Genomic DNA, 24,291 nt, shown 5'->3' on the forward strand with positions numbered 1-24,291 from the left:
GGAATTTTAATGAGGAGTGTATTCTGCAGTACATTCTCTATAATTGTGCACACATGATGATGTAATGAGGTTGTGCTATATAGTACTTTGTATTTGTAAGCTGTACTAAAAACATGCTATAGCAAAAACCATGCTCTTCAGAGGGGAGGTTTTGTATGCCCCGTGTTAATGAGGGAGCCATACGTAATGTGCTATGCCTGAACTAGTGAGGGAACAGCGACTGTTAAAATGATGGACTAATGCAGGAAACATGACATTTTCACATTCAGATCTTGATGACTGGTTTGTGTATAGAAGCATGCAGCAGACATTAAAATGCCACACAGAGGAGGAACACTGAAGGGGAATGGACCATAAAAACACAACAGCACTTAAAGTGAAAAGCTGTAGCAAATTGCAAAAAAAAGGTGCTTAGTTTGCAAAACTATTGCTAATGAAATATGATAGGTCAGTAATAGTAGGGGATTTCAACTACCCTAATATTAACTAGGATAGAATCAGTGTAAAAGATATATAGGGCACAGAATTCTTAAAATTCATTCAGCAGAACTTTTTTAGTCAGTACGTAGCAAGTCGAACAACAGAGGGGGCAGTTCTGGATTTAGTTTTAGGGTGGGAGAGCATTTTGGTGGTAGTGATCATAATTCAGTTAGATTTAGCGTAGTTATGGAAAAGGACAAAGATAGAACAGGAGTAAAAGTTTTCAATTGGGGAAAGGCCAATTTTACTAAGCTGAGATGTGATTTAGGAAAAATAGACTGGAAACAGCTACTTGAAGATAAATCAGTGTCAGAGCAGTGGGAGGCATTCAAGGAGGAGATAGTGAGGGTTCAGAGCAAATATGTTCCCACAAAAAAAAGGATGGGACTCCCAAATCTAGAGCCCCATGAATGTCAAGGAGCATACAGGGTAGAATAAGGCAAAAAAGGGAAGCTTATGTCAGATACCGAGAACTCAATACTGCAGAAAGCCTAGAGGAATATAGAAAGTGCAGGGATGAAATTAAAATGAAATTAGGAAAGCAAATAGAGGGTATGAAAAAATATTGGCAAGTAAAATCAAGGAAAACCCAAAGATGTTTTATAAATACATAAAGAGCAAGCGGATAACTAAGGAAAGAGTAGGGCCTAATCGAGACCAAAAAGTTATCCTGTGTGTGGAGGCAGAACACGTGGGTATGGTTCTTAATGAATACTTTGTGACTGGCTTCACAAAAGAGAGGGACAATGCAGACATTGTAGTTAAGGAAGAGGAATGAGAAGTATTGGATGGGATAAACATAATGAGAGAGGAAATATTAAGGGGCATAGCATCTTTGAAAGTAAATAAATCGCCAGGCTCAGATGAAATGTATCCCAGCCTGTTAAGAAAAGCAAGGGAAGAAGTATCAGAGGCTCTGACCGTCATTTTCCATTTCTCTCTGGCTACAGGCGTGGTGCCGGAGGACTGGAGGACTGCTAACGTTGTACCGTTGTTTAAAAAGGAAGAAAGGGATAGACCAAGTAATTAGAGGCCAGTCAGCCTAATCTCGGTGATGGGCAAATTATAAAAAATCTGAGGGACAGTATTAACCATCGTTTAGAAAGGCACAGATTAATCAAGGACAGTCAGTGTGGATTTGTTAAGGGAAGGCCGTGTCTGACTAAATTGATTGAATTTTTTGAGGAGGTAACTAGGAGGGTCAATGAGGGTAGTGCCTTTGATGTAGTCTACATGGATTTTAGCAAGGTTTTGACAAGGTCCCACATGTCAGACTGGCCAGAAAAGTAAAAGCCCATGGGATCCAAGAGAAAGTGGCAGGTTGGATCCAAAAATGGCTCAGTGGCAGGAAGCAAAGGGTAAGGGTTGATGGGTGTTTTTGTGACTGGAAGGCTGTTTCCAGTGGGATTCAGCAGGATTCAATACTAAGTGCCTTGCTTTTTGTGGTATCAATGATTCAGACTTAAATGTAAGGGGCATGATTAAGAACTTTGCAGATGCTGGACGTGTGGTTGATAGTGAGGAAGAAAGCTGTAGACTGCAGGAAGGTATCAATGGACTGGTCAGATGGGCAGAAAAGTGGCAAATGGAATTCAATCCGGAGAAGTGTGAGGTAATGCATTTGGGGAGGGCAAAAAGGCAAGGGAATACACAATAAATGGGAGGATACTGAGAGATGTAGAGGAACAGAGGGACCTTGGAGTGACAAGACTTAACTTTCTGTGGCGAGTTTAGATTGTATCTATCGTGCAAATACAGGAACTTCACGCTGTTCAATGCATATTAATGGTGAGGCAGACTGGGAGATGTCGTTTTCACGAAGCTAACGGAGGAACAACGCAACTAGGACAAGAACTTTTGGATATCTGTTTTTAACCGCGCATCTGCCCCTCGCCTGAAGTTGCTGTACCATTTACACATAAATAATGGCGAGCACCATTAGCCTCACTTTATTTTGACAGCAAATTCTGACCCACTATGTTTGTGGGGCACAAAAAACCCAATAAGTGTGTTGCTAAACATTATTAAAATAATATGGTGCATTATGGTGTTATCTATATGCCAGTACATCATGCGTTCCTCTGCAGCGAAGCTTTCGTTTGCATTTGCCTCAGCAAACTGAAGAACAGGGACATTGCTTCTCCAATAAATCAGATTCTGAAGCTCATTGTATTTTCAGATTTATCCATTAAGGGCCTTGTGTCTTGTGGCAACAAGTTGGTATAAGAATGTGGTCCATGCTCGTAAAACCAGCAGAGTCTGTAAAACAGGCCGCAGCAGAAAATGCAACGGCACGAAGTAAAATCAGAAAACAGTCATTTGCCTTCATTTATGTAAAAGAGCTTGTGAAGAGAGAAAGACTAAAATGTTTTACATCTGTTCACATGTGAAAGAAAGGGTGTACTATCAGCATGAATTTCTAACTCCGTCCAAGACTGCAGCAGGCAGCATGTTCCTTAAATGACTTCAGTAACATGTTAAATACAGCTCTCATAGAAAAGCTACTTCACCATCAGAAATGTTTTCTTTTGAAAAGAGCATTAGAGAAAAGATGTTGATGAACTTACGGTCTTCCACCATCTTGGCTGTTGCCATTACAGTTAGTAGTAGGCTCAGCATTGTTTTAATACTATAGGCCAAGAATTTCAAGTGCGCCCCTTGTGCCTGAATGGTGAGGCTGGAGGTGCATCCGATATTCGGATCTCGGGCCTCATTACCATCAAGGTGACGAGCTGCAGTCAATAACAGGCAGCTCGCCGATATAGCGGGATGGAAGAATGGGCTGCTTTGATCGCAGGAAGTGGGCCAATCGGGAGGGGAGGTGACCAGGAAGGGAGGCAACTAGGAAGGGTGGTGACCAGGAAGAGGGTGGTAACCAGGAAGAGGGCGATCGGGTCGGGAGCTGACTGTGGCCGTGGGGGAGGTAGCAGTGGTGATTGGGAGGGTGGGGAGTGGTGGCTGGCAGCAGCCCGCGTACTTTGAATGCTCCACATTCCGGTAAGTATATTTTAAAATCTTACTTTGTTGGTTGCAGCCTAACAGGCGGTCCCTTGTTAGGCAGCAGTTAGGCCTGGTTTTCCTGAGAACAAAGAGAAACTATAAGAAAGGCTTTTAATAGGCCTAATGCACTTAGCTTGAAAGTATGTGCGCCTTTTAAATGTCCTCCCACCTACAAGTCCATCTGAAGTCTTGTCCGCAACCACGTTTCAATGGCGTGCTGGAGATCCGGCATCCATTACTCCTCTGGGGCTGGAAATGGCTTGGATTCCTTTCACAACCTCTTTTTAATATGATAATGAAGCTCTTGTCAGTTTAGGAACATAGAAACAGGAGTAGGCCATTCAGCCCTTCGAGTGTGATTTCAATTAGATCATGGCTGATCTGCACCTCAACCCCATTTACCTGCCTTTACTCCATATACCTTAATACCCGAACAAAAATATTCCCCCACAACCTGAAATTGGAGCGGTAGCAAGATGAAAACTCCCCCTTTATTTTTGCATCTGGTTCTGCTGCGCCTGACTTACAATTGCATGATGCTGATACTGACTGCCTGAAATGGGAAAGTGTTCTGTTCCCCAGTGTGAGCATCACTTGCATCACAGAATCATAGAAAGTTACGGCACAGAAGGAGGCCATTCGGCCCATCGTGTCCGTGCCGTGCCTTGTCTAGGTGAACACAAAAATTCACCCTAAGAAATAGTACTTTAAATGTTTTAAGTAAGATGCTATGGCTTATACAACCTCATTTGATAGGCTAACTGGTCATTCATCTCATTGCTGTTTATTGGGCCTGCTTAATTACAAAATGGCTGCTGTATTTACCTACATAACCGTCACTGCATTGTGGCATTTATGAAAAACATGATAAGGCACTATACAAGTGTTTTTTATTTCCCTTTTTTTTGCATTACAAATTACCTTTTCTCTCTGTGGTTCAGTTCAACAAAATTGCATGATAGAAACGAGATTAGATCAAAAGAGAAGGGATAATATTCGCTGCTTCATCACTGGGCCGTTTGTTTTCCATTAGATGAATTCATGAAAATAAAGCCTTCCAATGCCTGAGAGAGCAACCTGGTAATAACCCATTTCCTAAAGCAAGTGCGCTGGATCAAAAGCTGAGTGATATCTATGAGTTCTTAACAAGCCTACCCGCTACCTCGTCCTGAAGGAACGATTTAAAAATTACTTGGCTGGTTCTTCATCTTTTAATCGCCACAATGTCTGCTGTTCTGTCATAAAAAGACAACGAGTTTGTTCATTCTAACCATAGTTAAACAACTTTTCCAGTTGTGTAAGCTTTCATAATTTATAAATATTTACTAGGTTCACTTCATATTAAAAATGCAGCAATCAGCTTTCCTATGGTTTCCAAGTTCACTGTTTGTTTGGCTTTTGGGCTGAACCAATTTAAATTTGACTTGGCTGGGAAAGCTGAAGTTGTAAAACACATAGGATTTATAATACATTAAGTGGAATATTTAGAAATAGCAAAACTAAATCAATCTGGTAAACTTCTGATCTCACTTTTATTAGCAGTTAGATGAATGCTAGTCTTATTCTTGGTTATAAAAGTGCATTTTCTTCCTGCTTGGTGGTCTTTGGTGTTGGAGTATTTCTTAACCTCATGGGAAAACCCTTGTGTCAAAGTATTGTCAAGATGGAGAGAAGACAGCTGCTGTCTTTATGATAATCAAGAAGTAAGGAATTTGCCATGGTGTGAAGACCAGAGCAGCTCGTTGAAGACCAAGATTCCAAGAGTTTGCCAGATCTGAACTACACATTTACTGTGATATGGGAAAATAGGAAAACTAGCTAATGCCAGTCATCTTTGTTTAAGTTTTGGCTTTATTCTGTCCATTTATCTCCCATGGTCTGTAAATAAAAAGGCGTCAGAAAAAAATGGCTGTTTAGATTTTGAGATTGGGTTTGGCCTTACACAGAGTATATCGACTTTTTATGGGAATTTGTTGTAACTTTTTTAAAACAGTAAGGATGTTAAACAAAGAAACTTAAAAAAAACAGCAATTTGAGTAAATTAAAAAGTAAAATGACATTAACTGCCAAAATCCAAGCATGTCTGGGGTAATCTTCCACCAGTGCAGTCACATATCACATGAGATTTCATGGTCAAAGACTATTCAACACAGCATTCAGCAGCTCTGCACTAGAGGCCAAAATCCATGGATTACACTGGTATTAGATCACTGGGTTAGGTTCAAGTTAAAACTGGGCACAGTCCATTATACATGGTCGGTGTAACATTTGGTTTCAGGTTAACATTTACAATCTTCAGGCTCTTTAATGCTGTGTTGCAATGCTGTTGTTGTTGCTTTATAGTTTATGATCCACCCAGTAGCTCCTGGCATGTTGCAGCAACGTAATTTCTTGGTGATTGAATGACACATATATTGAATATTGTCCTTGAGTGTTTTGCATAAAAAGAAAAAAGACTGTTCTCTGACAGCTGTTGAGATTAGGACTGTACGTGAAATAAGCCCGAGCAGGCTGAATCCAGCTTCCAGTAGGTGTGAGATCACATCTCTCAACAGTCCTCAAATCCAGCACTAATCTAACAAGCTTTCATAGATTGTAAGAATATAAGAAATTCGGAACAAGACCAGTCCATTCAGTCCATCCAGCTGTCAATTAAATCCATGCTTAGGATCCTGCAGAGCCCATTTTCATCTCTCTTCTCCTTTATAAGGATAAAGATGACGCGAGAGAGAAATGTCAGTGTATTGGTGTGGGGTTAGAGGAAACAGGTGTTTTTCCAAAGTTTGGAGCCGAAGATCATATTCAGGATAATATAAAGGAGCTGAACATTCCATCTGCTTTGTACCATGTTCAGAACAGCTTTCTGCAACAATATGTCCTAGAACCAACAAGGGGACAGGTCATATTAGATTTAATAATGAGTAATTAGCCAGATTTAGTTAACAGCCTAACGGTGGGTGAACATTTATCTAATAGTGATCATAATATGATCGAGTTCAACATTGCGTTTGAAAAGGAGAAACCCGTAACAGCTACTAAGATTCTAAATTTATGTAAGGCCAACTTCAACGAGATGAGACAGAGACTGTCCACAGTAAACTGGACAAATTTGTCAATGGGTAAAACGACCGAAGATCAGTGGGAAGAATTTAAATCCTGGTTGGCTGGTTGTGTATCATGTTAAGGGGCAAAAAAAACAGCCATGGACAACAAAAGAGGTAATGGACAACATAAAAGTAAAACAAAAAGCATACAAAAAATGCAAAATATAGCACAGATCCTGGCAACTGAGATAAATACAAAGAACAGCAAAGGATGACAAAACAGATAGTAAGAGCTACAAAAAGGGAGTATGAAAAGAAACTTTCAAGGGATATCAAAATCAACACAAAGATTTTTTACAATTATATTAGGAAAAAGAGGTGGTCAAGAGCAACGTGGACCCCTTAAAACTGGTAATGGTGATATTGTAAATGAAAGTAGGGAAATGGCGGACATGTTAAATAATTACTTTGCATCAGTATTTACAGTAGAGGAAGAGGATAGCGTGCCAGACACCCCAAGGAAACTAATTTTGAATCATGTGATGGGGATTCACCATAATTAATGTAAGCAAATTAACAGTAATGAAAAAAATAATGGCACTAAAGAGTGACAAATCCCCAGGGCCAGATGGTTTCCATCCCAGAGTTTTAAAGGAAGTAGGTGAGAATATTGCAGATGCCCTAACTATAATGTTCTAAAGTTCTCTCGATTCAGGAACCGTTCCTTTAGATTGGAAAATTGCACATGTCACTGCGCTATTTAAGAAAAGTGGGAGAGGGAAACCAGGGAATTATAAACCAGTTAGCCTAACATCTGTTGTCAGGAAACTAATAGAGTCTATAATTAAGGATTGAGTAACTGAACACCTTGAAAATTTTCAGCTGATCAGAGAGCGCCAGCATGGGTTTGTAAAGGGTAGGTCATGCCTGACAAACCTGCTTGAATTTTTTGAAGAGGTGACTAAAGTAGTGGACAGGGGAATGTCTATGGATGTTACTTATATGGACTTCAGAAGGCATTCGATAAAGTCCCACATAAGAGACTGTTGTAGCTCATGGAATTGACAGATTATTGACCTGGTTAAGAAATTGGCTGAGCGGCATGAGACAAGAGAGTAGGGATAATGGGAAGGCACCTAAATTGGCAGGATGTGACTCGTGGTGTCCCACAGGGATTGTGTTGGAGCCTCAACTATTCACTGTATTTATTAACGACTTAGATGACAGGATAGAGAGCCACGTATCCAAGTTTACCGATGAAACAAATATAGGCAGCATTGTAAGCAGTGTAGATGGAACCATAAAATTACAGACAGATATTAATAGATTAAATGAATGGGCAAAACTGTGGCAAGTGGATTTCAATGTAGGCAAGTGTGAGGTCATCCACTTTGGACCTAAAAAGAATAGATCAAAGTACTTTCTAAATGGTGAAAAGCTCAAAACAGTGGCGGTCAAAGAGACTTAGTGGTCCATGTACATAGATTATTAAAATGTCATGGACAGGTACATAAAATAATCAAAAAGGCTAATGAAATTCTGGCCTTCATATCTAGAAGACAAGAATACAAGGGAGTAGAAGATATGCTACAGCTATCCAAAGCCCTGGTTAGACCACACCCGGAGTACGGTGTTCAGTTCTGGGCACCACACCTTAGGAAGGATATTTTGGCCTTGGAGGGAGTGCAGCGCTGATTTACTAGAATGATACTTGGACTCCAGGAGTTAAATTATGAGGAGAGATTACACAAACTAGGGTTGTATTCCCTGGAATTTAGAAGATTAAGGGGTGATTTAATCAAAGTTTTCAAGATATTAAGGAGAACTGATAGGGTAGATAGAAACTATTTCCGCTTGTTGGGAAGTCTAGGACTAGGGGGCATATGTTAAAAATTAGAGCCAGGACTTTCAGGAGTGAAGTTAGGAAACACTTCTACACACAAAGGGTGGTAGAAATTTGGAACTCTCTTATGCAAATGGCAATTGATGCTAGCTCAATTGTTAATTTTAAATCTGAGGTTGATAGATTTTTGTTCACCAAAGGTATTAAGGGATAGGGGTCTAAGGCGGGTAGATCACAGATCAGCTGTCATCTCATTGAATGGCAGAACAGGCTCGAGGGGCTAAATGGCCTACTCCTGTTCTTATGTTCCTACGTACCATACTTGACCCAGACTTCCTGATGCTGTCAATGGATGTAAAGTGGAACTGCAACAGTTGGTCTGACAGCTCACAGTTCCCCCACGTACTCACCCATGACTCCAGCCACTGACCCCATCATAGGCCTGAAAGAACTAGCCCACTATGTCCCTTCCTCTCTCCAACTAATAACAGTATTCATTCACCTCCAGCAATCTGGCTAGCATACTCTAATGAAACTGTGCTGTGGAGCTGCTGATTTAAATCAGTCTGTTTAAACATTTTCCTGTGCTGGGTACTGTACTAGCTGGAGTTATTTTAAGCACAAACTCACGCACTGTGGAGTGTTTAAACAGGCAGGAATTTTAACTCCCCCTGCCTGGCAGAAACCGGGTAGGGGGTAGTTAAAATGGAGCGGGGCACTTACCCGTTCTTTTCCCGCCCCAACTTGTCCAACTGCAATTTTAAATTGCCAGCGACGAGGACACCCACCCAAAGTCGGCGGCTCCGATTATGTTATCGGGGACTGATCTGCTACTTTAACGTGTTGCCTGAGCGGGGAAGCAGTGGTGGTGCAATGCTGCTAGGCTTCTCATTCTCCTTGTCCACCAAGCCAAACCTCCTCCAGCCTCCCCGCCCCCCACCCCTCCAGCCCTATCCCTCTACTTGTGTCTATCTCCAGTTTTTCTCCTTTTTCCTCTCATGGCCTCTCCAAGTTCACCTTGTCTATGAGACCCAACTTCTTGCTCCCTGGACCCCATTCCCACTAAAGTGCTGACAACCCAACTTCCCTTCCTGTCTCCTCTGCTAGCTGACATTGTAAATGATTGCCACTCCCTTCAAAACCCTCTGTCGGCAGAGTGCCTCTTAGATCTATGGCAGATCTGATGGCTGGAGTCAGAGGAAGGTATGTGAGGTGGCAGGTCACAGTCAGGCTGACAGCTCGTTCAAAGTTCAGAGCAGCAATCAAAAACGTCATTTGGGGACTCTCAGCTTATCTGCTAATTTCTATTATCTGTCCCCTGTATCATGACCATCTTAATGGTAGATAACGGAATTCCACTTTAAGGATTTGGTTTTGAAAGAGTCTTTTTAAATAATTTCTTTTCAAACAATATCCTTACTTGCTATTCAAGACCCCCCCCCCCCCCCACCACCCTCATCATTACTACGGTTCTTTACACCTTTCCAGTTTTTCTCACTTTTAACAGCCAATATGCTCCAAGACACTGTGGTCAATGAATCAATCTACTGGGCTGACCTAAAGATAGAAATGACATGCCCTTGAGAGTTGTGCAGTATAAGAAGATCTTCAAATATCATCAGCTACTCCAGTGGTGAGTTAACAGATTTTTGTTGTTTTTCAGGTGGAAATAACACTGCAGGATATCAATGATAATCCCCCTGTGTTTCCAACCGATGCATTGGATCTCATCATTGAAGAAAATATTGGGGATGGGTTTCGAATATTACAATTGTCAGCTACAGATGCAGATGAGGTAGGTACTGGGTTTCTTGATTTATTGGGCTCGATTTTACAATGGTGGCGGGTTGGCGGTGGGGGGGGGGGGGGGGGGGGTGGTGAAGGTGCGTGTGGCAAACCCGCATCAACAAAACTTACCGTGTCCAACGCGATCTGATTGACAAGCTGGCTGGCATCAGGAGCTGCAACGCGAGGGGGCGGGGCGAGAAAGAGAGAGAGCCAGACGTCATCCAGTGCTGGACTGGAAGACCGGTGGGAGGGGAAGGGGAAGGTTAGGGGGGGGGGGAGAGGGGAAGATCGGGGTGGGGGGGGGGGGTGGAGAGAGGCGAAGATCGGGGGGGGGGGGGGAGGCGGGGAGAGAGGGGAAGATCGGGGGGGGGGAAGAGAGGGGAAGATCGGGGGGGAGAGAGGGGAAGATTGGGGGAGGCAGAGGGGAAGATCGGGGGGGGGGCGGAGAGGGGAAGATCGGGGGGGGAGAGGGGAAGATCGGGGGGGGGAGAGGGGAAGATCGGGGGGGGGAGAGAGGGGAAGATCGGGGGGGGGAGAGAGGGGAAGATCGGGGGGGGAGAGAGGGGAAGATCGGGGGGGGAGAGAGGGGAAGATCGGGGGGGGGGAGAGAGGGGAAGATCGGGGGGGGGGGAGAGAGGGGAAGATCGGGGGGGGAGAGAGGGGAAGATCGGGGGGGGGAGAGGGGGGGAGAGAGGGGAAGATCGGGGGGGGGGAGAGAGGGGAAGATCGGGGGGGGAGAGAGGGGAAGATCGGGAGGACATCGGGGGAAGATCGGTGGGGTGAAGAGGGGGATATCAGAGAGGGAGACATCGGAGCAAGATGCAAAGGTAGGTTCATTTAGTGTTTTCACTTCTATCTGTGGTTTTTTATTTAATTTATTTAGTTTTTTGTTCCCTGATCCAGCCCTTCGCGCCTGGGCATGAATCAAAAGTGGTGGGCAAGCCGCCTAGGTAAGTTAAAAATCGTTCTAAGTGCTTAATCTGTTACAGGTGAAGTGCCTTAACTACCTCAATGGGGTACATTTGGCTCTTTAACGGTCATCCCCCCGGCTTTAATTGTTGACGGGACTTCTGTTTTCGGGTCGCCCGCACGCACACATGTGGGTCACTGGGAAACTCGGAAGTCAGCGGGTTGGAGCTGGCGTCTGAACCTGAACGGGATTTCCACAAGTTTCGGAGCCCCCCCGCCCCCCACACCCCCACAATTGCCTCCTAAAATCACCTCCATTATCTCAGTTTTCCCAAAAAGAATTTTAGTCCCACATAGGTACATTTTAAATTTTTGCCTTTTCCATTGAGTTTCTCATGAAAATTTGAATGGCAGGATCTGCAGTAAATCAAGAAGTAGTGATTAGGTGACACCTAGCTGGGGTCTTAACGTTCTGTAGATTGTCGGAGGATAAAAAAGACTAAGAAAGTCTGCCTGCTCTCTGGGTTGGAATATATCCATGATGCATAAAGACCTAAAAATGAGAGATAAAAATGAGGACAAAGTTAAGAGAGGGAACATTTTGATGCTTTGAAAGTTAATAAGATCAGAGGTACTCTATTAAAAAGAATGTCTAAATTGTTTTCTTTAATTTTCCGTCAGCTTGAACACATTCCACCCTTCTGGTTCTTAAACATTTTGGTGGAAAATTAAGGAAAAGTATTTCTCAGTAAGCAATGAATGCAGGATGTCATCAGTATCCATTCACTTAATTCAAAAGTCCCAGAATGTTGAGTCTTGGAATTACGGTCCAGGTTTCTAGAATGCCATATTTATTAGATATTATGCAATATTCAACTGACAGCCAATAAATATGGCTTCAATCCATTTCATCCTAATATGTATGGGAGAGTGATTTATTTGGTACCAGAGCCATCACACTGTACAGATAGCAGTTCTAACAACTCCAGTGTGAAGTTATTCTTACTGTTATAAAATTACGAACCTCATTTTTTGAATGCAGAAACAAACAGTAATATGTAATGGAAAAACAGATGGCTGAATAGTAATCTGCTGCTGATTTTATTCATTAGAAAGCTCACCGAGTAAATTTAAAAGATTCATACCAGCCACAGTTATTGTGCGTGTGAAGGCGAACTCCTGATCTAGTGGTCATATATCTCTAAGCAAATAAAGTAATAAATCAAAGATGATGTTCATTCAGCTTCTTTTGTTCTGTACTTCCTCCAATGTTCTCCCCTACTCTTCTGGAAGTGTTGACTTTTGCTGGAATATGTTTCCTTGAATCACCGGCTGCCCTATCGTCTTTGTCCAAATGGCTATTCTTCATGCGCGAGTTTCAATAGTGCACATCAACATTCAGCTATTCAACTGTGGAGTTAATCACAGCCAAGCCTAATGCTGTCCCCACCAGACTTACATAAATGTACACCTTCTAGTGAATCCACTGACTGCTGATCAGGAGCAGGAACCCTGGATGATTTTTATTCCATCCCTAGCCTAGTGAAGTCAATTGCAAAGCCCCTACTGCCAGCTGATTAAGATCAATGTAGATTTGGGATTCAAACTGAGACATTCCTGGTCTACATGCTTCAATTAGCCTTTCTTTCTAAATAAGAAGCACTTACACCGGCTAACACTGCAGAAATGAGCTGTTAATCAGATCAGAATAATTGAAAAACATAAATGTGCTGTCTTAGCAATGTCTTTCATATCTATTCTTATCATGGGTGAATTGCCCACAGAGTGAGATAGCTTCAGCTGTAGGATCATTAAGAAGATGTTGCAGTAGTACAGATAGTAATTATCCCTCTGTACTTCATTACCAGAAAATTCACACCATTCCAGATTCAGGCTTGATATCCTATGTGGGTTAAAGGCCAGGATTGGAACTAATTGCTCAGGCAGGCGCTCTAGAAGACTAAAAGTCGACCAAGCCAATTTAGTGTCCGGTGCAATTCCGGCATAGTTTGGGCACAGCAGATTTGCTGTGAAATTGGTGGTTTTATGCCAATTTTACGCTGGAAAAACAGGCGGCCATGAGATGAGTATCACCCCAAAAAGGTAATAGAGTAGAAATTGGTAAGCGTTGTGCCTGTTTCTCGGGCACAAAACAGACACAGCATACCATTTTAGCAGTGGGACTGCCTGCGCCCAACCTGTATAGGCGTGCATCCTAAATTCGTAGGGCCCATTGTTTAGGCGTCCCATGCCTAAAACAGACATCGGGCCTGCTCCCCTGAGGATTCTTCAGTGACCCCCAAGGCGGCCAACGAAACACAACTTATTACGTTTTTTCCCCCCAAAAAACCCTTCCTGGGGAGCCAGAAGAAGCAGAAATGCTCCCCACCCCCAGCTCCACAGCAGTGCCGAAGACCGCTGCCAACCCCGCTCGGCCTCCTCCCGATCGCCTCCCCTACTCCCCCACCCCCCCCCACCCACCCCCAACCTACAACCAACCTGAAGGCCACTGCCGTAATTGCAGTGACCTGAAATTTACCTCCCGCTTCACTGGCAAGCTGCCTGGGGACACACAGCGGGCATCCGCAGCTCACCAGTCTAATTTAAAAGGGCTACAGTTGCAGGTGTAAATGTGACCTGTTAAGTAACCTATAATTCTGCTCCTGAGATAAATGAGCCAGCTTAGGTTCAGTTTGGCTGAATTCAGCCATTTGCTGTTCAGTTGCACTCAAATGGTTCATTTCTGTGAACAAAAGACATTCAAAATTACAAGTCCAGAAATAATCCTAATTGCTAATGCATGTGGTTGTGCACATACACCATTGTGTGTCTTTATATAGAAGAGAAGGTAGATTTAAAGTAATCCTGGAAAAGTCTACTGCCTTACAACTTCTCTCTGCTATTTTAGTGGAGACATTAACTATGAATTTGAAAGAGTTAACGCCTGCACTAAAAAATTGGAGAAAGGAATTTCAGATGAACGTGTAGTGCTGGTATTTCTCTCCTATGCACCTGGGAAATGCTCTGTTCCCAGGGCCAAAGAAGAGGAAAAAAAGGTGGAAGCTCGTGATGCCGGGTCTCCACCCCTTTACACTGTCCCTGGATTTCCTGGGCTTTCCCCAATGGGGGCAGGGGGACAGGATGCTTGTGCCTACAACATATGCAGGCAAAGTGCAGTTGTGCAAATGAGGGGGCAGGGGGGCAAACTTGGCCCTCCTGTCTCATTGTCCTCAAAATTTGCTGGAAGGGGCGCCTGAAAAAGTTGTCACTAGCTCCATCAGATTGGAGGGTCTGAAAGCACCAAGCAACAAGACAAAGAAGGCCTAAAAAGGTAAGTGGCCTTACTTTCCAACAGGAACTCTTCGGGTCCTCAGGGCTGGACACCTTCTGGCTAGTGTTTTTTTGACAGAGGCCAGAAAGTCCCACAGCTGATGGTCATTATTGCTACAGGCCTCATAGGGGCTGGCTTTCTGTCCTCATTTTTGAGTGAAAAGCCCTGCCAGAGGACAGACCTGCACTGGGGGCACGCTAATGACCTGAACCTGCAAATCCAGGCAGGTTTGGATCTGGTCAGCCACAATGCACTTCAGGTGTGCTGTACCTGACTAGCACCTAAGCAAAGTGAGGAGAGGAATATGGGGTAATTTCAGGCCCATTAGTACTGGCTGAATGGTTCTTATTACCTCATGTTTATGTCACCGAGTAACATTCTGGGTCAACAATGATACATTTTAATGCATTATGACTAACAGGGCCAAAGGGCCATGGTCATGTGACCCCCAGCCGGTCATTTATTTAAGGTTCTGATTTATATGGCTTTAAATATATCCTGAATGAAAATGATCTTCACCGGGAATTTCCTTGGGGTTCTCCCAATCAGCTGCTGTAACTTCAGAGGAATATCGGCGGAAACCGCATTTACATGGTTATTCCAGGGTTTCTGCCGAAATTACGATGGCCAATTGAGACAGCACCCCCCACCCGAAGAAATTCCCGGCAATTGTATTTTGTTATTCACTGGAAGAGAGAACATCCCCAAACATTTGTAGTTCTAAATGTGTTCAAAAATGAATCGCTGTATTTTTAGCTGATATTATTAGTGTAGTGACATTTTTTGCTCAAAATTTTCCTTTGGTTCAAGATGTATTCCTTGCACCAACATATATTCCTTGCACCTTGATGCAGAGCCACTCAGGACCCTCATACTTACATGGTGCAAAGCTGCTTATATAGCTGGTGTTCATTATGAAAAAGATGAAACAACAAAGTCTGAGCTGAGGCATTAAAGTCTGTGGTAAAACTAAAAAAAAGTCCAAATATGAATATCTAGAAACTTCACATTCAGATCTTTCACTGCCTGTACTATGACAAGTAAATATTTCAATAAGCAGAGGCACCTGTATATACAAGCCCTAGAACATAATGCTGCTGGATAAAAACACTGAGAAAGTATACAAGAAAAATTACAACTGACATGAAAATATTCAACTGCACATGTTACTGGTTAGAAATAGAACTTTACAGCGGTACAAGTCACTTTTTAAGTATCAAAGGGTAGGTAAATTTACTGCATGTTGACGTACAGTATATATTTTTTTAAAGACAACTCCTAATAATGTGCTTCAAGTCATGTGATACTGTGTAGTTTCAGGTCCTGTCGCTTTGTTTTTCTTTCATCGATATCACACCGCTTCTACTGCACTCATCACTCCAACTAGGTTTGGCACTTGTCTGTTTTTTAGTTGGCAAGGCTGCAGTTTTTTTTTATTTTTGATGTAAACGGAACAGTAAATATTCAGCGTCTGGATCTTTGTTCTTTGTCTGTCAGTTTTCGGCAGATTTCTTTTGTTTTGTATTGTGGGGTGTAGGGTAAAATATCAACACTGGCCGATTCGAGCTGTTCCTGTGGTTGTAAAACTGCCAGGAATTAAAAATGAAGTTCAGCTCCATCAGCAAGAAGAAAGACTGCCAGACCGTAAAGCCAATAGCACTGCATCTAAATCTGCAGCATCTAAACAAAGAGCTGGCAAACAGATAGGGCCCAAGAAATCCTGTGAAAAAGAGATGACACTGAAATAAATATATGCCTGTACCCAGTGAATATTGAGGCCACAGAACACTTCATTTGTTTTATGACAAATTTTAAAAATCGATTTTTCCTAAACCAGGCTCCTGGCCCCACCTCAACTCTGCCCAGTTTTGGACCTGGAAGAGGTCCCAACTCTACTTCCCAACATATCTGTTAAACCCTTGGAGAATGTCCAACACACTTCACATGTTACACTTCAAAGAGTCAAAATTATATGAAAAGATACAAAGGGAGTTAAACATTAATGATTTGGACTTAAACGTAGGAGGCATGATTAAGAAATTTGCGGATGACACAAAGATAGGCCGTGTAGTTGATAGTGAGGAGGAAAGCTGTAGACTGCAGGAAGATATCAATGGACTGGTCAGATGGGCAGAAAAACGACAAATGGAGTTCAATCCGGAGAAGTGCGAGGTAATGTATTTGGGGAGAGCAAACAAGGCAAGGGAATACACAATAAATGGGAGGATACTGAGAGGTGCAGAGGAAGTGAGGAACCTTGGAGTGCATGTCCACAGATCCCTGAAGGTAACAGGACAGGTAGATAAGGTGGTTAAGAAGGCATATGGAATGCTTTCCTTTATTAGCCGAAGCAACGAAGAAAAAGCAGGGATGTTATGCTGGAACTGTATAAAACACTAGATAGGCCACAGCTTGAGTACTGCGCACAGTTCTGGTCGCCACATTACAGGAAGGATGTAATTGCACGAGAGAGGGCGCAGAGGAGATTTACGACGATGCTGCCAGGACTGGAGAATTTTAGCTATGATGACAGATTGGATAGGGTGGGGTTGTTTTCCTTGGAACAGAGGAGCCTGAGGGGTGATTTGATTGAGGTGTACAAAATAATGAGGGGCCTTATTGAGTGGGTAGGAAGGAACGATTTCTCTTAGTGGAGGGGTCAATAACCAGGGGGCATAGATTTAAAGTGATTGGTAGAAGGATTAGAGCGGAAATGAGGAAAAAAATTTTCACTCAGAGGGTGGTGGGGGTTTGGAACTCACTGCCTGAGAGGGTAATAGAGGCAGAAACCCTCAACTCATTTAAAAAATACCTGGATGTGCACCTGAAGAGCCGTGAGCTGCAGGGCTATGGACCAAATGCAGGAAAGTGGGATTAGGGTGGGTGGCTTGTTTCTCAGCCGGCGCGGACACAATGGTCTGAATGGCCTCCTTCTGTGCCGTAAATTCTCTATGATCCTTTTTTTTTATTCGTTCATGGAATGTGGGCGTCGATGGCGAGGCCGGCATTTATTGCCCATCCCTAATTGCCCTTGAGAAGATGGTGGTGAGCTGCCTTCTGGAACCGCTGCAGTTCGTGTGGTGAATGTTCTCTCAAAGTGCTGTTAGGAAGGGAGTTCCAGGATTTTGACCCAGCGACAATGAAGGAACGGTGATATATTTCCAAGTCGGGATGGTGTGTGACTTGGAGGGGAACGTGCAGGTGGTGTTGTTCCCATGTGCCTGCTGCCCTTGTCCTTCTAGGTGGTAGAGGTCGTGGGTTTGGGAGGTACTGTCGAAGAAGCCTTGGCAAGTTGCTGCAGTGCATCCTGTGGATGGTACACACTGCAGCCACTGTGCGCCGGTGGTGAAGGGAGTGAATGATTAGGGTAGTGGATGGGGTGCCAATCAAGCGGGCTGCTTTATCCTGGATGGTGTCGAGCTTCATGAGTGTTGTTGGAGCTGCACTCATCCAGGCAAGTGGAAAGTATTCCATCACACTCCTGACTTGTGCCTTGTAGATGGTGCAAAGGCTTTGGAGAGTCAGGAGGTGAGTCACTCGCCACAGAATACCCAGCCTCTGACCTGCTCTTGCAGTCATAGTATTTATGTGGCTGGTCCATTTAAGTTTCTGGTCAATGATGACCCCCAGGACGTTGATGGTGGATTCGGCGATGGTAATGCCGTTGAATGTCAAGGGGAGGTGGTTAGACTCTCTCTTGTTGGAGATGGTCATTGCCTGGCACTTGTCTGGCATGAATGTTACTTGCCACGTATCAGCCCAGGTCTTGCATGCGGGCATGGACTGCTTCATTATCCGAGGGGTTGCGAATGGAACTGAACACTGTGCAATCATTAGCGAACATCCCCATTTCTGACCTTGTGATGGAGGGAAGGTCATTGATGAAGCAGCTGAAGATGGTTGGGCCTAGGACACTGCCCTGAGGAACTCCTGCAGCAATGTCCAGGGGCTGAGATGATTGGCCTCCAACAACCACTACCATCTTTCTTTGTGCTAGGTATGACTCCAGCCACTGGGGAGTTTTCCCCCTGATTCTCATTGGCTTCAATTTTACTCGGGCTCCTTGGTGCCACACTCGATCAAATGCTGCCTTGATGTCAAGAGCAGTCACTCTCACCTCACCTCTAGAATTCAGCTCTTTTATCCATGTTCGGACCAAGGCTGTAATGAGGTCTGGAGCTGAGTGGTCCTGGCGGAACCTAAACTGAGCATCGGTGAGCAGGTTATTGGTGAGTAAGTGCCGCTTGATAGCACTGTTGACGACACCTTCCATCACTTTGCTGATGATTGAGAGTAGACTGATGGGGCGGTAATTGGCCGGATTGGATTTGTCCTGCTTTTTGTGGACAGGACGTACCTGGGCAATTTTCCACATTGTCGGGTAGATGCCAGTGTTGTAGCTGTACTGGAACAGTTTGGCTAGAGGTGCAGCTAGTTCTGGAGCACAAGTCTTCAGCTCGACAGCAGGGATGCTGTCAGAGCTCATAGCCTTTGCTGTATCCAGTGCACTCAGCCGTTTCTTGGTATCACGTGGAATGAATCAAATTGGCTGAAGACTGGCTTCCGTGATGGTGGGGATATCGGGAGGAGGCCGAGATGGATCATCCACTCGGCACTTCTGGCTGAAGATGGTTGCAAACACTTCAGCCTTGTCTTTTGCACTCACGTGCTGGACTCTGTCATCATTGAGGACGGGGATGTTTACAGAGCCTCCTCCTCCCGTCAGTTGTTTCTAAGTTATTCCATACTGAGATTGCGTGAGAACTATGCTACGTGGTGACGTAACCATTATCACCAAGTCACATCTTGGTCTCTACCTCTTCTTTCAAAGAAAGAAATGAAAAAAAGACTTGCATTTCTTTACTGCCTTTCATGACCTCAAGACATCCCAAAATACTTTACAGTCAATTAAGTACTTTATGAAGTGTTGTCACTGTTGTAATGTAGGAAACGTGGCTGCCAATTTGTGCACAACAAGGTCCCACGAACAACAATGTGGTAATGATCAGATAATCTGTTTTAGTGATGTTGGTTGAGGGACACCGGGGAGAACACCTCTGCTGATCTTCGAAATAGTGCCATGGGATCTTTTATGTTCACCTGAGAGGGCAGATGGGGCCTCGGGTTAACATCTCAACCGAAAGGCAGCACCTCTGAAAGTGCAGCACTCCCTCAGTACTGCATTGGAGTGTGAGTTTAGATTTTGTGCTCAGGCCTCTGGAGTGGGACTTGAACCCACAACCTTCTCACCCAGAGGGGAGAGTGCAACCACTGAGCCAATATCTCACCCTGTGAAATGCTTCTCTCATCAAAATCCTTGTCCACTGCTTTGCCAACCCCTATACCAACTTCCACACTGGCATGTCCTTTTTCTTCCCACTTAGCCTCTGCACTGAGCATCTTGGTGACTTCAACCTACAGCTCTCCTCCAACCTCTCTGCCTCCTATCCTCACTCAATTTCAGTCGTTATCTAAAGCATCGCACCCATAACCATGATCACCCATCAATTTTGCCATCTCCCGTGTCTTCCCTGCCCTCAAGATTTCAATCACTACCAAGGCTATCTCAGACCATTTCCTCATCTCCATTACTACTCACATCACTTTACCGCCCTGCTCTCTCACTGCCCTAATTATCCACCGATCATTTCCGGAGTCACCCAAATTTTTTTGCCCACCCTCCTTTCTTCATCTACATAAAACCCTCGGCAACATCCACCATAGGCATGGGATCAGCTTTCACATGTATGCTGATGAAGGATATCACTGAGATGGTGCAGAACATTTTGAGAGGGGACGGGGAACAGCCAGAAGTCGTGGTCCATGTGGTAACCAATGATGTAGGAAGGAAAGGGGTCGAGGTCCTGCAGTCAGTTTTAGGAGCTTGGGAGGAAGTTAAAAAGTAGGATCTCAAAGGTAGTAATCTTTGGATTACTCCCAGTGCCACGTGCTAGTGAGTATAGGAATAGTAGGACAAGACAGGTTAATGCATGGCTGGAGAAATGGTGCAGGAGGGAGGTCTTTAGATTCCTGAGGCATTGGGACCAGTTCTGGGGCAGGAGGGACCTGTATAAGATGGATTGTTTTCACCTCAACAAGGCTGGGACCAGTTTCCACGTTGTGAGGTTAATTAGTGCTTTAGGGGAGGGCTTTAACTAATTTGGCAGGGGTGGGGGTGGACACCAGGACGAAACATTAAAGAGGAAAAACAAGGTGCACAGAGGAGTGGGAGGGACAAGTAGCACTAGAGGAAAGAATAGTTCAGAAATAGGAGGGATCAGACAGGGGACAAATGCAAGGCAATCTATGAAATTGGAGTGCATGTGCGTAAATGCACGCAGAGTGGTAAATAAGGTTGGTGAGCTTCAGGCTCAAGACACCACATGGGACTTTGATATAGTGGCAATAACAGAGACCTGGCTGAAAGAAGGGGAGGATTGAGTATGTAATATTCCTGGCTACAGGGTATTCAGGAAATATAGGGAAGGAAAGAAAGGAGGGGGCTTTGCAGTATTGATCAAATAAATTATTATAGCACTGGAAAGGAATAATGTAGTTGAGGGGTCAAAGACAGAATTTATTTGCTAGAATTAAGGAATAATAGAGGAGCTATTACACTACTGGGTATATACTATAGGCCACCAAATAGTGGGAAGGAAAGAGAGGAGCAAATTTGCAGGAAATTTACAGAAAGATGCAAGAACTATAGAGTAGTGATAATGGGGGACTGCAATTATCCCAATATAGACTGGGACAGTAACAGTGTAAAGGGCAAAGAGGGGGAGGAATTCCTGAAATGTGTTCATGAGAACTTTCTGGAACAGTGTATTTCTAGCCTAACGAGTGCTGGATCTAGTTCTGGGGAATGAAGTGGGGCAGGTGGAGCATGTTTCAGTGGGGAAGCATTTGGGGAACAGTGATCATAATATCATTAGGTTTAGAGAAGTTATGGAAAAGGACAAGGAACAATCAAATGTGAAAATGCTTAACTGGAGGAGGGCAAATTTCACTTAGTTAAAAGGGATCTTGTCCAGGTGGATTGGAATCAAAGATTAGTAGGCAAAACAGTAATTGAACAATGGGAGGCCTTCAAGGAGGAGTTGGTTCGGGTACAGAGTAGACACATTCCTACGAGTGGTCAAGGAAGGTGATCCAAAGCTAGAGCTCACTGGATGACTAAAGATATAGAGATTAAAATGAAACAGAAAAAGGAGGCTTATGACGAATGCAGGGTTCAATATACAGTAGAGAACCAGTCTGAATACAAAAAGTACAGAGGAGATCTAAAAAAGGGAATAAGAGGGGCAAAGAGAGAATATGAGACTAGATTAGCGGCTAACATAAAAGGGAACCCAAAAGTCTTTTATAAACATATAAATAGTAAAAGGGCAGTCAAAGGAAGCCTGGGACCAATTGGGGACAAAAAGGAGATCTTCTTAAGGAGGCAGAGGGTATGGCTGAGGCACTAAATGAATACTTCGCATCTGTCTTCACTAGAGAAGAGGATGCTGCCATTGTAGCAGTAACGGAGGAGGTAGTAGTAATGTCGGATAGGATAAAAATAAATGAAGAGGAGGTACCTAAAAGAATAGCAGTACTCAAAGTAGAAAAGTCACCCAGTTCAAATGAGATGCATCCTAGGTTATTGAGAGAAGTAAGGGCAGAAATTGCGGAAGCTCTGGCCACAATCTTCCTTATATATGGGGATGGTGCCAGAGGACTGAAGGATTGCAAAAATTACACCCCTGTACAAAAAATGGGGAGAGGGATAAACCCGGCAATTACTGCCCAGTCAGCCTAACGTTGGTGGTGGGGATACTTTTAGAGACAATAATCCGGGACAAAATTATTTGGCACTTGGAAAATTATGGGCTAATCAATGAAAATCAACACAGATTTGTTAAAGGAAAATCGTGTTTGATTAACTTGATTGACTTCTTTGATGAAGTGACGGAGAGGGTTGATGAGGGTAGTGCGGTTGATGTGTATATGGACTTTCAAAAGGCATTTGATAAAGTACCACATAATAGACTTGTTAGCAAAATTAAAGCTCATGGGATAAAAGGGACAGTGTCTGCATGGATACAAAATTGGCTAGGGGACAGAAAGCAGAGAGTAGTGGTGAATGGTTGTTTTTCAGACTGAAGGGAATTATACAGCGGTGTTCCCCAGGGGTCAGTATTAGGACCACTGCTCTTTTTGATATATATCAGTTACCTGGACTTGGCTATACAGGATATAATTTCAAAGTTTGCAGATAACACAAAACTCGGAAATGTAGTAAACAATGTGGATGATAGTAACAGACTTCAGGAGGACATAAACAGACTGGTGAGGACACATGGCAGATGAAATTTAACGTAGAGAAGTGTGAAGTGATGCATTTTGGTAGGAAGAATGAGGAGAGGCAATATAATCTATATAGTACAATTTTAAAGGGGGTGCAGGACCTGGGGGGTGCATATACACAAATCTTAGATGGTGGCAAGACAAGTGGAGAAGGCTGTTAAAAAAGCATATGGGATCATGGGCTTTACTAACAGAGGCATAGAGTACAAAAGCAAGGAAGTTTTCCTAAACCTTTATAAAACATTGGTTAGGTCTCAGCTGGAGTATTGAGTTCAATTCTGGGCACCACACTTTAGGAATGATGTCAAGGCCTTAGAAAGGGTGCAGAAGAGATTTACTAGAATAGTGCCAGGGATGAGGGACTTCAGTTATGTGGAGAGACTGGAGAAGCTGGAGTTGTTCTCCTTAGAGAAGAAAGGGTTACGAGGAGATTTGATAGAGTTGCAGAAGGCTCAGTAACCAGAGTTAAGTTGATCAGCAAAAGAGCCAGAGGCGACATGAGGAAACATTTTTTTACGCAGCGAGTTGTTATGATCTGGAATGCACTGCCTGAAAGGGTGGTGGAAGCAGATTCAATAGTAACTTTCAAAAGGGAATTGGATAAATACTTGTCTTATAGGGACAGTCTATGTTAGCAGCTAAATATCACCAGGAAGATTTTCCTCTTTAGTAGCGAGGCATAAAATATTGCATGAGTGGAAGTTGTCCATTTAATTTAATGGATGGAATGTATATTTTACAGTGATGTTTGTTAATATAGGCTATTAGCTGTAAGATAACAAGACCAAATTTTGTTTGACAATCATCCTATTTGTGCCAATTCATTGTATTTGAGCTGCCGCTAAATGTTTTCCAGTACAGATCTGACACTAAATTCAGCCAGTGTTGCCCCTACCACCCCAGCAAGTACCTATTGGACCCTTTCTGACACATACAAAAATGATTGGTACCAAAATTTATCTACAGCTGCAGGGCCAGGTAATATCCAGTAATAATGATGAAAATTCCTCATGGATTATTCAGTCCCCTCCCTCTCCGGCCCCATCCCCCCATCACCATAATCTAAACTCTAATGTATAGGCCTCGCTTGTGCTTCTGATTTCACTGTGTGGATGTACGACTTCAATTTTCTGGTGACTGTCCATGTTGAATACAAAAAGAATATAACAATGGTACGTCTTCGGCTCACATTTCCAGTTCTTTCATTGCATAAAGTTACAGGTGCTCATCAGTGATCGCATGGCAGTAATTTTAATTAGATGATTTAGTGGTTTGATTAAAAGGCAATAATCTAATCCAGCAGTTCAAACCACTTCATAAACCACAACAATGAATTTGGACTCATTTTTAGCTTTCAGATCATAGAATCATAGAAAGGTTACAGCAGGAAGAAGGCCATTCGGCCCATTGAGTCCACGCTGGCTCTATTCAAGAACAATCCAGCTAGTCCCAATCCCCTACCCTAGCTGGATTGCTCTTAGACTGGAAATCACTCTGTACTGCCCATCACTGTTTGTAACCTGTTTTGATGCTGTGCGTAGGTTTTA

At 43.5% G+C, this 24,291-nt stretch overlaps 1 protein-coding gene across 1 annotated transcript in view; it reads left to right on the plus strand.

Annotated features, from left to right (window-relative positions):
- Positions 1-24,291, plus strand: part of fat4 (FAT atypical cadherin 4) — a 380,125-nt gene that overhangs the window by 153,382 nt on the left and 202,452 nt on the right. Inside the window, exon 3 of the mRNA XM_067993487.1 lies at positions 10,031-10,162. Within this exon, the coding sequence (XP_067849588.1) occupies positions 10,031-10,162 (132 nt within the window). The remainder of the gene's footprint in view (positions 1-10,030; positions 10,163-24,291) is intronic.

This window comes from Heptranchias perlo, chromosome 1 (assembly GCF_035084215.1).
Source record: "Heptranchias perlo isolate sHepPer1 chromosome 1, sHepPer1.hap1, whole genome shotgun sequence".
Lineage (NCBI taxonomy): Eukaryota > Metazoa > Chordata > Chondrichthyes > Hexanchiformes > Hexanchidae > Heptranchias > Heptranchias perlo.